General features: G+C 38.6%; 2 protein-coding genes across 2 annotated transcripts; one reads left to right on the plus strand and one right to left on the minus strand.

Annotated features, from left to right (window-relative positions):
* The first annotated feature begins 297 nt into the window (after window positions 1-297).
* LOC137949028 (beta-amylase 8) lies at window positions 298-4,811 on the plus strand. The gene is made up of 10 exons (XM_068795284.1): window positions 298-828; window positions 1,531-1,755; window positions 1,948-2,037; window positions 2,237-2,440; window positions 2,799-2,993; window positions 3,088-3,252; window positions 3,442-3,702; window positions 3,966-4,178; window positions 4,295-4,517; window positions 4,602-4,811. The coding sequence occupies exons 1-10, from the start codon at window positions 466-468 to the stop codon at window positions 4,628-4,630; spliced, it is 1,968 nt and encodes a 655-aa protein (XP_068651385.1). The 5' UTR covers window positions 298-465; the 3' UTR covers window positions 4,631-4,811.
* A 545-nt stretch (window positions 4,812-5,356) lies between these two features.
* On the minus strand, window positions 5,357-15,860 carry LOC137949027 (dual specificity protein kinase YAK1 homolog). Its single transcript, XM_068795283.1, has 20 exons — window positions 15,239-15,860; window positions 14,077-14,273; window positions 12,637-12,790; window positions 12,425-12,534; window positions 12,158-12,227; window positions 11,956-12,038; window positions 11,784-11,862; window positions 11,559-11,599; window positions 10,341-10,463; window positions 10,006-10,156; window positions 9,777-9,891; window positions 9,592-9,674; window positions 9,421-9,495; window positions 9,178-9,252; window positions 8,235-8,934; window positions 8,073-8,142; window positions 7,767-7,946; window positions 6,523-6,830; window positions 5,953-6,199; window positions 5,357-5,813 (listed from the first exon to the last, which is right to left on the minus strand). The coding sequence occupies exons 1-19, from the start codon at window positions 15,422-15,424 to the stop codon at window positions 6,123-6,125; spliced, it is 2,877 nt and encodes a 958-aa protein (XP_068651384.1). The 5' UTR covers window positions 15,425-15,860; the 3' UTR covers window positions 5,357-5,813; window positions 5,953-6,122.
* Window positions 15,861-16,107: the final 247 nt, after the last annotated feature.

The following is a 16,107-nucleotide window of genomic DNA, read 5'->3' on the forward strand; positions in this document are numbered from 1 at the left end:
CGTAACACTCCGATACGCCCACCGTTTTTTGTTACGGCGAGAAGTAGGCAGGGAGATGCTTCTACTTTGTATATTTATTGAAACGCAGAAGCTAAACATATAACTGACTTTTTAAAACTATTTGTATCGGTGATACATAAAATGTACCGGTACGTTGTATCGGATTTTAGAGTTCCGACTTCCATTCCTGTACCCGATACCGATATGGTCACTTTTTTATTTTTCCGAGTTTATCGCCACTTACCTTCTTAATGAACAAGTTTCGGAAAGCCACCGAAATCCGAAATAGAGCTACGGCCTACGGTGCGCGGAGAGGAGACCACTTCAGCTTGTGAGTCGTCTTCCTTCCCGTTTCCAGGAAGCAAAAACCGAGAGGCAGCAGTAACGATCATGGCTGTCCGGTGGTGGCAGATACGGGAAAAGTACTAGTCCTCAAGTGATTACGAGCGAGGCGTCAGATTAGAGATGAATAATAGCAGTAGCGTGTTGAAGCAGGATCTCGATCACAGCGACCACAGCTCGGATCAGTTTCAGCCGCAGCCGCAGCCGCAGCGCCGCCCTCGTGGCTTCGCGGCCACCGCGGCTGCCGGAGCTGCCGAGGGCAAGGGTAGGAAAGAGAGGGAGAGGGAGAAAGAGCGGACCAAGTTGCGGGAGCGCCACCGACGGGCCATCACCAGCCGTATGCTCGCCGGCCTGCGGCAGTATGGTAATTTCACTCTCCCTGCTCGCGCCGACATGAATGATGTTCTTGCCGCGCTTGCTCGCGAGGCTGGTTGGACTGTCGAGGCCGATGGCACTACTTACAGACCTTCACCTCCTCCCCAACTGGTAAATGTTTTGCCAGCCTCTGCTTTTCTCTTTTGTTTTCTCTTGCTGTCCGTTGTTCCCTTTGTGGAATTAAAGATGGAATTTTTAGCTGATATCGGAAGTAACTCACTTCATTTATGTAGATTTCGACTGAAAAAAAAGAAACTTATTGCTTATATCTTTGGGGGCTTTTGGTTCTTCGACTTAGCCTGCTATCTCATCTACTTGAAAGTAGTATAATTTTGGCTAACTTTGTCTACTTCTCGTTTTCTCGTGTTCGTTCTGATTCTAATGCACTCAGTTTTTTCAGTGTCAAACGGGTAGACAGGAAAAGGTTTTGAGGTAATTGCTAGTTACACGATTCCAGGGAATAATTTGAGCGAAAGTGGCGATCTCATTTGCTAATGAATATTATGCAACCTGGTTTACGAATTGTTTGGGGGGAATAGAAGGATACAGTATGTAAGCAGAGTTTTCTCCCTAACAAGCACATAACAGGATTTCATATATTGGAGCATTTTGTGATGGCCATGACCCAAAATTTTCTAATTGTCCTCGGTGCTATTGCAGAGTAGCTGAAATTTAGGGCCTTATCATAGAAAATTTAAGAGTAGATGCTGCTTGATATAAGATTTTTATATTGATTGATCTCGTCTCTGAAGTAGGTGAAACAAGAAGCATCTCTTGAATACTTACATGAATTCTGTTATTGACATTTTGCAGGCATCATTTCCTGTCAGGCCTGTTGAAAGCCCTCTCTCTGCAACTTCTTTAAAGAACTCTGCAATGAAATCTTCTTTGGATTGTCTGCCATTGGTTCTTAGAGTTGACGAGAGCCTATCACCAGCATCTCTTGATTCTGTTGTTGTCCCAGAAAGAGATACAAAGAATGAGAAGTTTGCAAATTCCAGCCCCATTAACTCTCCTGATTGTTTAGAAGCTGATCATGTAATGCCTATGGCAGAATAAATTTATATTACTATTTTTGTAACTCGGTGCCTATTTTTATACGACTTAGTTTCAAGACAATGTCATGCATATGTTCATTCTTCACATTAGATTATAATTGCATTTTCTATTGTGGGTTGCAAAGTGATATGTGATAGTTAATAGAAGCTTTTGTGGTTTTGGCTGCTGCAGCTTATGAATGACATGCAGGCTGGAGAGAATGAAAATGATTTTACAGGGACTCCAGGAACCCCTTGTGTTCCTGTTTATGTAATGTTGCCTGTAAGTGCCTTTTGATGTCTCTGCTGCTTCATTTCTTAACTTAGTGGATCTAACCAGTAAAAGTAAATGTTTCTCAGCTGTTTAGCTATCATAGAAGCTCTTTCAACTTTACTGACATTAAGAGTCTTGCCTAGATTGATTTTGCAAATGGTGTTTAGACCTTCTTTAACTCTGCTAACTCTTCATTCTCCTTCTGTAGACTGGCATTATCAACAACTTCTCCCAATTGGTAGATGAAGTATGCATGAGGCAGGAGCTAAGGCATCTAAAGTCTTTGAATGTAGATGGTGTGATTGTAGAGTGCTGGTGGGGCATCGTGGAACAATGGAGCCCACAGAAGTATGTATGGACGGGCTATAGGGATCTCTTCAATATCATCCGGGAGTCAAATCTTAAACTCCAGGTAAATATTGAGGAAATTGTTCCCTTCGTGTATTTGTAAGGACCAATAGCTTTCTTATCAAAATTGTTGGCAACTTTTGTATGCCTACTTTTAGTCCACTGAAAAGGATTGAAACTGTTTCATCTACTTTTTAAGATGACAGCACCTAAAATTATGCACTTTTAACTTTACAATGAGCCTTCCAGAATTAAGCACAACTCTTGTGACAAGAGAACTTAAAAGAAAACAGCTTTCGATTTCAGATTTTGATTGGGTTCTCCATTGAATGAGTTACATGTAGGATCTGCTTCTGATGGGTGATTATAGAAGTTCACAAACAATTAATTGTCTCTTTCATTTTCTTTTTCAAAATCTGAAGGTTGTGATGGCTTTTCATGAATATTGGGGAAATCGAGCTGGTGATATGCAAATTCCACTCCCTAAGTGGGTTCTGGAGATTGGAAAAGATAGCGCAGACATATTTTTTACAGATCGTGAAGGGAGAAGCAATACCGAATGTCTTTCTTGGGGAATTGACAAAGAGCGAGTCCTTAAAGGAAGAACTGGCATAGAGGTATCAAAAATGAATTTCACTAAGTTTTTCTCTATATACATCAGAAACTGGACTATTTGACTTCAGTATAATGAAGCTTTGAGATTATGTACAGGTGTACTTTGACTTCATGAGAAGTTTTCGTATGGAATTTGATGACTTATTCACAGAAGGCCTCATTTCTGCTGTTGAAGTAGGACTGGGTACTTCAGGAGAGCTCAAATATCCTTCATTTCCAGAAAGGATGGGATGGAGCTACCCTGGTATCGGTGAGTTTCAGGTATCAGGTTACTCTTCTTGTTGCAATTGTTTTATTTTTACTTAGTTGAACTGTTGGTTATCTGGTTCTTGGTCAGAAGAGGTCTTTAGCTGTTTATTGTTGACTGCATTCTCACTTGAAATGATAGGAAATGATAATGAAAGTCATCCACTAACTACCATTGGCTTTGAATGGTTCTCTTTCCATCAGTGCTATGACAAGTATCTGCAACAGAGCCTGCGGGCAGCAGCAAAAGCGCGTGGGCACTCATTCTGGGCGAGAGGGCCTGATAACGCCGGCCAATATAATTCTAGGCCCAATGAAACTGGATTTTTCTGTGAACGTGGTGATTATGATAGCTACTATGGACGATTTTTCCTTCAGTGGTATTCAAAGACTTTAATAGAACATGCAGATAATGTGTTATCTCTTGCAACACTTGCATTTGAAGAAACACAAATAATTGTAAAGGTACGATTCATATTCCTGATTACAGCATATAATGTAAGTCCTCCAGGTTTTATTTATTTTAATAGGAAACACTTCAGATGTTGTGATGTTAGCCATTGTGGGGAACAACCAAACTGCCATTGGTGTTTAGCATTTATGTTTCCTTTGAAATGATATTATTATGTTGTTTGTAAAAATCCAATGACAAACTTAGTTCAGACCTTCAAGTGGTATATTTTGGTGCCTATATGTGGTATATGATTGCTGTGGACATTTCTGTGCAGATCCCAGCAGTCTACTGGTGGTACAAGACTTCTGGCCATGCAGCGGAGCTCACAGCTGGATTTTATAATCCTACAAATCAGAATGGCTATTCCCCAATTTTCGATGTCCTAAAGAAACATTCGGTGACTCTGAAGTTTGTATGTGTGGGACTTCCATTCTCAGCTGCTGAAAATGATGAAGCTTTAGCTGATTCTGAAGCATTATGTTGGCAGGCATGTATTCTTCCTGCTTTCTTATACTAATCTCTTTTGCATTATTCTGCTGGTTACAGGATATGATAACTATTTTTCCTATATTGAATTTGATCTGAACTGGAATGACTTTCCAGGTTCTAAATTCTGCATGGGATCATGGATTGAATGTAGCGGGTCAAAACGTTCTTCCATGCTATGAGAGAGATGGTTATTCCAGGATCATTGAGACGGCAAAACCTAGAAACCATCCCGACCGTCGTCATCTATCTTTCTTTGCATACCAGCTCTCAGCCCCTGGTTTGGTCCAGAGAGAATTTTGCCTTCCAGACTTCGAGTATTTCATCAAATGCATGCATGGTAATGCACATTCAACTCCTGAACCTTATGAATCGGTTGTTACCTGTAATAAACTGAATCTCATTCTTAAGTATTGATTTGCAGGAGAAGTCACTGCTGAAATCCAGGGGTGAATAGGATCAGGATATATATAAAGCTGTTGATTTCCTCAATATGTTCTTAAGAGAGCAAGAAAGGGTGTTTGGTTAAATCCAGGCCAGCCCTCTGCGTAAAAGATGAAGCCCTTCACTTTGTGTGCAGAATTGCTCTGATGTTGGGTTAAGTTCTATATAGTTTAGATCACCATTGATATCAGCTTGCATTGTGAGTTAAAATTCTCATAACCCAAAAGAAGAGAGCAATGTTGCTCGAAGGCTTGATCTTGTCATCAATTCTGAAGGAGGTTACGCCCGGTTCTACCAATTCAAACCTTATGGAATTGTGACTCGGACAGAAGCAGAGAATAGAACAAAAGAACAAAAATCCACTTCTCTGGATTTGCTATCCTGCAAAAGAACAAAAATGGCGCAACGGCTTATCTGATAACACCAAAGCTTTCTAAAACGAGTATTAAACTGAAACAGCTAGTAGCACTAGCAAGTATGTGCCCCTTAATCCAAGAGAAACTTTTACAAGATGAATCAAAAGAGCAAAAGATCTATTAACTTCGGTCTGCTTAGTTCCAGAGCTGATCAATGACGCAATTGACGATTAGAGATCAAAAGCGTCAGTATTTTTACTCTCTCTGAGATATTGGCAGAGCCCAAAAAACAGTTTCCTCCAAATATGTTCTTTACATTCACAAAAGTAAAAGAACAGAAAAATATTTTTTAATGATGCAGTGTATGAGAAGCTTAAAAAATCCAAATGAGATCAACTTCCAATTCCAATGCCATTTCACTGTACACGATTAGAGATATTACATGGGAACGTTATCATTGCTCAAGAAAAAAATTTAAATATAGCTAACTGATGGGTAACCACAATATAAATAAGTAAAATGCAGCCTATAAGCTCAATAGAGAAGCACTTATATTTACAGGACTAACATCATTGGCTGCAAGTTGTTCATCCGCCACCCCGTGGCCTGCCAAATATTACCAACAACTCATGGAACTTTCCAACTTCAATCTTATCTTCTATCAGTATTCGGTTGGGAAGCACATTAAGTCTGCAGTGTGTCATATGCAACTTCCTGGCCTGTCAAAGTGACCTTACTACCATTTATAAAACAACCACTGGCATGGGAAAAAAAGTGAGCTTTACCTGTAGTAGATAGCCAACCAAGCTCGTGAATGTTCATCACTGCACATTTCACTGCAGAACGACCTCAAAAAATGTTTCAGATGCCTAGTTAGCAGCATAAAGTTAAGAAGAATGGGATCGTTCAACCCCTGAAAGGTGATGAACAATCCCATTTAATGCAAAAAATAACAATGTTGCCTTAAAAATATACCATTATATTTATGAAGAGCATATTGGCTATCAAGAACCAGACAAAAGATTTGCTGAGACCAAACTACCACCCATCACAATTGGAATTTTGAGTACAAAATCTCATGCCAACAATGAATATATGTGAAAAGGTACAACGCCAACCAGCCAATTAGCCAGCTTCCTTCCATTTTATGAAATCCTTCCATAGTCCTTCCTTGCATGGGACAGCGGTGGATTGGAGCTAATGGGATGCTCAGGCCTACGACCTACACCACAAAGGTTTCAGTACATTGTGCTGAAACATTAAGTAAGACAAGCTACATGAGATGCTGACTATAAGGCCTAGAAGCAATTAATCCAAATGGAAGTTTGAGAAAAGCTATCCGTACCCACTCGGATTTTTTTTTTTTTAAATGTTGATTACACACATACACACTACAGCCGAAGTTTTTGGTAGGACTTGAACCCAAGACACCATTTCTAGAAATCCCCGTTGTGGGTTGAAACAAAGGCCAATCCACTAAGATTAATTGAAGGCCCAAGAGAAGTGTAAAATGATAACAAATATTAGGAGTAATCAGTATAGTACCCCATGATGCACCACTTGCAAAGGTTCCCTGACCTGGGGACCGTGGACCAGCAGTGTTACAGCTTGATGGAGTTGCCTGACCGCGAGCAAATGTCGGTTGCCCATGGTTATGGTTGAATCTATGAGTAGATTGTTGTTGCTGTTGACTGAAACGGCTCGGAGAACTTTGGGGCATAAAGTGAGGCATCATATGGTGCAGTGAAGGCTGCTTTGGAACAGAACGAGGTCCATACCCCGTAGCATGCATCTCACTCACTGAAGTTGGATTGCCATGTCCATGAGAATATGCTAGAACCATTGCACTTGTTCTGCCATTAGAGAAAGCAATCCCACATATGAAATTAATCCTCCAAATACACCCAATAGTTCTCAATGAACATCAATAAAAAGACTTTTCAGTGATAGCTTGATGTGCAGAGAAGGAGATAAAAGCAATATTGTGAACAGTGTACAAATTACAGAACCCTCTTCCTTTATAACAATAAGAAATAGGACTCCATTAAGAGGACACCCCTGAGGGAGGCAAGAGTACAGTAAAAGAAATACAAAACAATGGCTAAAAACAAAGAGAAATGAAAGGAATGTCAGAGGGGAATGAGACTCCTACTGCTGGGAAACCCACTCCCTGGTCAAAATATTAGCAATGTTTTCACATAAGTTCAAAATTTCATCAAAATATATTTAAAGAAGTCCAGTTGGGGGGTTCCCACCAACCCAGTTGATGACCACCAAAGAATTCCAATTAAAAGGGATGGTGAAGCGTCCCAGCTTTCCAACTCCACCTTGGTGGTATCCCCACAACCAAATGGAGCAGAATAAATGACAACAAAAAAGTCTCTAAGCACACCACCCCTACTACCTGGACACATGTTGGCCCATGAACTACCATCAAAATAAAGCTTTAAGAATCCCTGAGGCAGAGGGGTCCAGGCTATAAAAAAAATAGTAATTAGGGCAATAGTTGTAAGGACTTAAGGAGTAATGTACTTTGCCTCGATACTTAACTGAGTTGCCTTTCTAAAGCACAAGTCACATGAAATTTGACAGTTGTGTTGAAAAGAGCCCATAACACAAGCATATAATTCCAAAATATATGCCAAACTAGTGATCATAATAAGACAAAAATGTTTTTTTTTTTTAAATGATGAATAAGACAACAATGTGGAAAGGCATTAATTATTTAAGGCACTTAAAAGACCAGTCCAATTCTTCAGACCAGCCCTTCAAAAAGAAAGATATCACACCTCATGTTGGCTGTGCTGCAAGAAGAGCTTGTCTGTGATTGACTGCTCCCCTGATTAAATTTTCCAACAGCACCAGTTAGAATTGCAGGACCCAAAGGGTGGCTAAGGCGCATCCCAGTGGCAATTCCAGAGGTAATGTAGCTCATGTCAGATGCATCATCTTGTAAAAGCAGCTCATCACTGGCAAGAGACATGTAAAATTACACAAATTACAATAGATAGAAGTGAAAAAAATCTTTTTTGTGAATAGAATGAAAAATAAAATATAAAATATAAAATGTTGACAAGACATTTTCTTTTGCTTACCTATAATTGGGATCCCAGTCTCCAGGATCAGGAGGAGATGAAGAAGTGCATTCTGACTTTTCAGAAGATTCTGCAAGGGAGGAAGAAGCAACTTAAGAGTTAACAGATAGTTAAGGATTATTATTCTGATGCTAAAGGGTTGAAATAGAATGCTTTTCGCACCCTTTTGTGCCCTCCAATGATGAAAATTGGAAGCTTGCTGTAGTTGCATGCCACGAGGAGACCCAGCAAGTCCACGAGAGCTCCCCTCATGGTGACTAGCTAAACTCGTGGCATCAGTCTGATGCCCCTGCCAATGTTGAGATGTTGCATTACTCTCTTGGGGTAGGAAAGACGAAACTCCAGTAGGATAGCCCAAACTTCTTCTTCTGTTGAACTGTCCAACTGCTGCTGCTTTGCCCAAGGGAGACCCATGAATGTTCCCACCTCTTGCAGGAGATGCTGGACCACTATACTTTCCAGGAGAACCACTTGTGACCTGGATTTGTGAGTTGGGAGGAGTAAATTGTGGGGGACTGGCACCAAGGGACATTGGTCCAAAAGCAGCCCCTGCAGCTGAGGGACTCGCACCAAAGCCATTGCCATGATGCATTTGAGACGCTCTCCATCTTGAGGCATCTGGACTAGCTCCTAGGATAGATGCTCCTCCATGAGCATGGATGCTCATTCCTGAAGGGCCCAGGACAGATGGATGATATGTGTAAGCGTTACTATCCCCATAACTTCCATAGCTCCCTCCAACACCAATACCATCATTATAGCTGCCATAGCTTCCCAAACTTCCATAACTACTTGCAACCGAAAATGAGGTCATGTGATATTGCGGACTATTTGGAAGATAACCTTTGTTCATTTTAGCAACCTACAAAGATGACACATTTTTTAGCAAATTAGCACTCTAACAATCACAACGAATATGAATAAACTATAGAGGATCTCATGTTATTTTAACATGATAAGTACATGTGACGAAAAAATAACTCGTAATAACCCACCATCTCCACTGCCACAGCCACCAACAAACAATAATAACAAAGATTATTAACAACAATAATAACAAGATGATAAGAACAATAAGACAAATATACCAAAATGGATTGCTGACCTGAGGAGAGAGACCAGAATCAACCACGCGCCCTCCCCCTGGTTTGTAATCCAACATAACATTCTGGCCAACAGGCTAAAATATGTATAGTTAGGAAGTGTAAAGTGTTTGTTCCAGACAAGTAAGCCTCCTTAAAGTAAAGAATAAACACAAACAGGTATAGATGTAGCAAGAACAAAAGATAACACGCCAGGAAAAAAGGAAAAAAGGAAAAAAGAAGAATTTAAAGCAAGAAGTACTCACAATACGTGGTGTTTCAGGAAGAGGTTTGTAGGGGTAGGTGAAGGGCTCCCCAGTGACAAATGGATGTCGTACAGCCTGCAGTGCACCAAAGGATTCATAATGAAACAAACTACACCAACACAGCAGTAAAGGTTAGAAGCAAAAACATGATCACCAAAGTTAACTAGGAACCTGCAATGGTGACCAGCGTTTAACTGGATCAAACTCAACAAGACCCCTCAAGAAATCAATCAGAGCAAAGCGGGTAGTATTTTCTGTAACATTAAGGGTTTAGCCATCAAAATTAATTTTTGGCATGAAAAGAAGGAACAGAAATATGAAGATCCTAGTCATCTATAATACGAAAAGGAACTAACCTTTGGCAATTTCTTCTTCAGGCAAGTTTTTGCGATGAGGATAATTCTTGACAATATCCTCAAGTGTCACAAAACTGAAATATTGTTTACCTATAACAGGCTTTTTCCTTTCTCTCTGATTAATCCAAAATCCATAAGGTTTATTAAGAAAAGATTAAAAATGCCAAGTGTCAAAACGTTAAAAAATCATAATCATCTCAAGAGTTTAGCAAACACTGAGATATCTTACAGCTTCATATTCCTCTTCGCTCAGTATCTGGTAAGGGCTTTTGCAACCAATGCTGGCACCAGCATCCCCAATATCATCAATATGCCCAACACGTTTAAAGAACTTATTTGTGTTCCTTGCCACATTTAGTGTATGGTCAGGGGGTTGTTGCCTATATGATTAAAATTTTCAAAAAAATAAGGCTCAGCCACAAAAAAAAAAAGAAATAAACACCAGTACAATATAGCATACTTCAAGTACCACAAATTCAAATTCCTTAAAGATGGTATTCTATTAGGACAAAAAAAAAAAATTCCAGAAGGTCAATACATATTCTTATATAAAGAGCTACATACCCAAGTGTTGCTATCATTCTCTTCAGAAGATCAAATTCAGAAGCTCCCGGAAATAGAGGCAACCCCAAGAACAACTCAGCAACAATACAGCCTAAAGACCACATATCAATAGCAGTAGTATATCTGAAATTGGTCAAGTATCACTGCCATCAAACTAAATGTCCATGGTGCTGTTTAAAAATGGTTTGCTTTTTGGCAGTTCATAGCCTTATTGTTTCAATTATATTATTTCCAAAGAGTTCTAGCCTACACATATGCCTTAGACGCAATCATTCTATCAGTAGGGAGCTGGTACATAGAGTAGATCTCCAGGGAAAATGAAGTGAAAGTTTATTCCAAGGTAGTCTATTTTCTCAAGATAATATGGATTTTTGTGTAAGTGTGTATAACCAATAACCTGATATGATCTACCGTCCCTAGTTTCTCTAGATAGTATGTTAATGTAGTTTCATACCTCATGAAATAGTGAGAATCTCTTCATAAATTTTTATATATATATTGAAAATGATCTTTCTCATTGTTATCAAAATAACTTATAAACAAAAAAATTCATAGACAACGAGAAAGGTTCTCCTGCTTAGATGAATGCTTAGCATGCCTTCAAATTTCCAGATGAGATTTCTATTTTTACCCAGGCTTCCAAAACCAAGTAAGTAGTGCTCCTGGCCAGTAAGAACTTGTTTTTATTCAGATTATAAGCTCAGACACAAGCAGCTGTTTTGCATAATCTTAATTAATGTATTCTCTAAACCTTGCAAATTAATCTTGCATCAAATAAAGTCCTTTTTTTTAAACGCATCAATAAAGTCCATTAGAACCCCGTTATCAGTCTTCCATCATTTGAATTAAGATCCTCCAGTGAATTTCTTTTCAACAATCATTAAGCTAAGTGACATCAAGCCAACAACATAGCCATACATGAATCAATCAACGCCTTACCACTGCATTTCTTTTCAGGCAAAAAAAATCTCAGCCCAGATTAAAAACTCTAATTCCTCGCCAAAACACTATCATCTCTCAACCCATCCACTATCCTCTAGTTGTCTCTGTAAATGTGGTAGTCAATTGTCCCAATTTAAAAGAACACCAATTCAAATTTTTTATTTCTATAACAAACCCCTATCCTAATTAGCATCATTCACTCCAAGTAATGACAAATGGAGACTAACAACTAGGAACCAAGGAACTTTATGAATTCCATATTGCTAATAAGGATACGGGTAGCCGAGAAGAACTTCTGGAGATCTGTAGTATCGGCTCTGTAGCAGAAAGAAAGTAGCCAGTCAAGCATCAAGTATCCACCAGCGATAAGGAAAACCTCAACAGGCATTTCATCCCATAAAATTCAGTAACAGCATCATCATGTTTAGCATGGGTTAGGATCTAGTAGCATTGCATAATTTACTGTCGAAGAAAAAAAAAAAAAAAACAAGAGAAGCACACCTGGATGTATGAATAAACTGTCCGATGTTCAAAACATGCTGACCCAAAATCAATAATTTTGATTTCTGCTGGATTTAAACTGTGGAGTCCAATACACTACATTTAAAGTTGAAACGAACAAGAGAAAATCCTGCAGAATCCATTATCCAAGTGTCTGTAACAAGCCACTCACCTAGTAGATATAAGAATATTTTCCGGCTTCAGATCACAATGTATGATTCCAGCTTCTTTCATAACAACAAGTGCATGCAAGATCTATGGACCACAAAGAACTGAATGTTCAATAAAATACTTAGCAAAAAAACAATGTCCAATGGACTCCAAGAGAGAGCCACTAGACATGACAACCAAGTTTGAGGGACTGAAGGCAACACCTGTTTGGAGAACAATTGGATGATGCTGAGAGGTAACCCTTTAAATGAATTCATCCTGATAAGTTCATATCTGATATAAAAGTTATTCGCAATGCATCAGCACTAGTTAGCTTGCAACAAATGGATTCCAATACTAAGTAGATTCTCTTCTCACAAAAAAAAAAAAAAAAAAAAAATGAAAAGAAAAAAAAAAGTAGATTCAGTAAAATCAGCTACTCAATTAATCAAAGATTTAAAACTGATTAAGGAACAATAAGATCAACTTACAAATTTGAGCCAAGCATTTCAAATGTGATGCATAAATGGTGCTGATATACAAAGTAGTCAAGCATTCGAACTATATGATTCTTATCATCAGAATCAAACTTTGAATTCAGCTGCACACAATTGAGAGTAAGTTAACAACAAAAGCTGGAAGATGTACAAGCAAGAAAGTCAAAATGAATAGATCGAGAAAAGTTCAAAGCACTTCTGCTCACCAAACCCAGAATGTGGACTTCAACAAGTGCCTGTTGAGTGTACGCATCTTGGTTTTTAATGACTTTAACAGCCACATGACTATCAGTTTCTGAAACCTGGCACTTGACAACTTGTCCAAAAGTCCCTTGCCCAAGAATATCTTTGACAATGTACCTTAGTACGGAATAAAAACAACCCAAATTAACTGCCTCTTGTAATGGGATAAACCGCACATTCAAATGCCATAGAGAACAACTATGAACTGGATTAGACTTGGATATTAGATGAATAATTCAAAATTAAATAACAGATAGTTTAGAACATGTACAGATTGTCAATGTCCAAGTGAGTGACCTAGTCCAAAAATAATAATTTCTTTTCCAACAAGGTAACTAAATTCTCAAATATAAGCTTATGATCTGGGTATATGCCCCTATAAATGAGTGACTCAACTCTTTTTCATATCATTGACGTGCAAAAAAGTTCCAGTAACGATCAATAAGAGACGGCAAGATGTCTACCATAAAATTTTTGAATGTTTCACGATTTTACAACCTGCATTTTTTTCGCTTTGGTCTGGGTATACCCTGTCGGATAATAGTTCTTTAAGCCTGCAGGCTGTGTTTTTGTTTCAATGGCTTAACCAAATCATTTTTATACAAGAAAAAAATAAAAGAAAACTGCATGTACATTCAAAATTTTAAATATCCAAAAAATTTAGTGAGAATACGTAACTATGAATGGCATGTTGAAATGAAAACATAAGTGAAACATCCATTAAAGGCTCAAAAATATTGCCTTAGAAATAACTATTGTTTTACATGATTTCCAAAATCAACTACAGAAAATTTGTTTATTTTCTACAACATAAATATGAAAAAGTTTAGCAATATAACAGATGATTTTCAAAGATAGACTACTCTACAACAACCAAATACGTGTCCAAAAAATAATCCAGTATCTATTTTCAAAAAGAGTGCTTATAATCTCCAACTGCAGCCCATTGTAACTTCTCTCCACATTGATACCTTCTAAAAGGGCTCTTACCCTTCTGGAGACTTCTCCATTGTGATTTTTTTGTTTAATGAAATTTATGTATTTTTCATGAAAAAATTTACAATCTCCTTTACTTCTAGAACAACTACAAGGTAATTTTTTCTGGGTGAACCTTCCATGGGACAGAGGTTTTTTTAGGACCAGAGAACCAAGCGAACAGTAGATAACGATTCAGAAAATGAAAAGCTTTGCAGTGAAATGCAGCCTTTCCCTACATAGATTTATTTCAAGCAAGATGGCATAGTATAAGATATACTTGGCTTCTCAAAAAAAAAAAAGACAAAACAAAGTACACATGACTAGTTTAATATGCTCCACATTCTTGAATTCAAATGCAGAAACACTTGCAAAAGAGATTTCATCATTCATAAGCAAAAGCCAGTAACCAAGTAACTGAGCCAAACCTTTGCTGGGAGCGGTTGACCAAAACAAAGTTCACAGACAATATGAGGTCTGAGTTCACATTATCATAGCCATCATTTTGCACACCAATGGATGGGTTTGTAAGGAACCTTTTTGGATTCAACGCTTCAGAATATTTGAATGCTGAATTGCAATTCTGATACGTCTCTATAATATCCTTGGTCAATCTCACAACAAACTGCAAATATGAAAAGAATGGTAAACACACACGCAAGTACATATCTTAGATGGTGCATTAAGTTTTCCTTTTTTTTAACTATAGTTTTCTATTTCTTTTACAACTATTGGATATACACCCACCCAGAACACCTCAAAACTTTTGAGACTTGAACCCAGGACCTGACAATTAAGAAACCTCAAATGTGGCTCCATCAATGGTGCATCCTATGTTAAATTTGAGAAACACTTTAGTTATGGAATATACATTTACACTATCATTGTTCATCTTGGAATTACATAAACAAGTAATTTTACATTATCATAAGACCAAGAGTACAGATATTTTGACCAGAGAAAAGACCCCCAAAGAACCACAATAATGGATTGCATTGAACTTAATGGGTATGATGAAGTTCTAACAAGATTGCAGAAGACTAGAATGACATTCATCAAAAGCATAATCAATTAACATCAGGGATTCTCGATGACCATTTCTCCAATAAGTGATTCCATCCCCTAATTACACATTTTATTAGTAACAGAGAGGCAGGTGAATGTAGATAGTGCTATTGTTCCAGCTTCTTGGATTGTAGTATTGAACATAATTCCCACTGCCACCGCAGCAGTCCCTTAAAAGTCACTGATATTAAAATTGTCAATACAATTTCTTGTCCTCTTGCTCTACATTCGAAGACAAATGTTATTTTTTCTTCCATTGAGATTGTATTAAAAATAACGTTCAGTGGCCTCTCTAATGCTTATAAGCTATTATACATTCAAGTCTGGTTTCACCTGAAGAAAGCCAGATTTCTAAATCCCAATTTTCCAGCTTTAATACGCAGATACAGATAGATAAAAAGTCAACCGTATGTCACGTTTACTTTCCTGAACGAAATAATACCCCATCCAAATTCACAATTTCTTAAAAAAACCACAGTTCATCAGTTGATTATCCATTTCCATTACCCAAAGTAAAATACGTACTGGTCTTTTCACAACGACCCTCAAGGAACTAGATCTCTGAGCCAGTCCAGCAGGGGAAGCTGACGGTTGAAACACATAAGGCAAAAAAGCTCCCCGACGCGGAGTCCATGTGGACCTCGAACGGCAGTTCCTGGCATCCTGCGCAGGATGCAATCCATCTGCGTTGCTAGTACTTGTCTCGTCCATATGCCCACCGATCAAGACCCCATCACCGTCGGCTTCATATTCAAACTAATGAAAATTCTGCAAAAGAGACCCACAAATCGAATCCCCCTTTCACCTACATCCCGATCATCAATGTCGCTCCAGACGATTCCAATCCATATTCGACCGTACAAAACCCGCGCACATTTGACCACCCCAATCGTCCACAATGATGCAGAATAAATGCCCAGCTAGAAAATCGGCATAATTGAGAACATCAATAGGAAAACCAACGATTAAACAAGAGAGCGATCCAAGCACAAAGAAGAACGAAAGGGAAAGTGCAGAATACGATAGTAGAATATATATATAAATAGAGGACGCATATATTAGGGTTTTGGAGATAAGTAGAGGAGAACGAGGAACACAGAGCGACGAAATTTGGGGCGCGAAGGACTTAATTGCTCCTCCGCCTCCGTCTCTTCCTCCTCTGAATTGATTTCAAGACAGCCGTTGTCGAATGGAAGCCGGATTTATACGACCGTCTTAACCATGGTTAGTGACTACAGTTAAACTCCACCTTAACCATGATCAGATCACTCTTCCACTCCCTCTGAGCTCGTCTTCCTTTTCGTTTCGCATTCGTGGAATTACTTTTCCCTTCTTTTACCAAAAAACGCATGGAAATGAAATTCCATCGGTACCCTAAAATGCAACCATCAGGT

This window comes from Aristolochia californica, unplaced genomic scaffold (genome assembly GCF_029961685.1).
Source record: "Aristolochia californica isolate CCGP_79_NKW_82.1479 unplaced genomic scaffold, dmAriCali1.0.hap1 SCAF_13, whole genome shotgun sequence".
Lineage (NCBI taxonomy): Eukaryota > Viridiplantae > Streptophyta > Magnoliopsida > Piperales > Aristolochiaceae > Aristolochia > Aristolochia californica.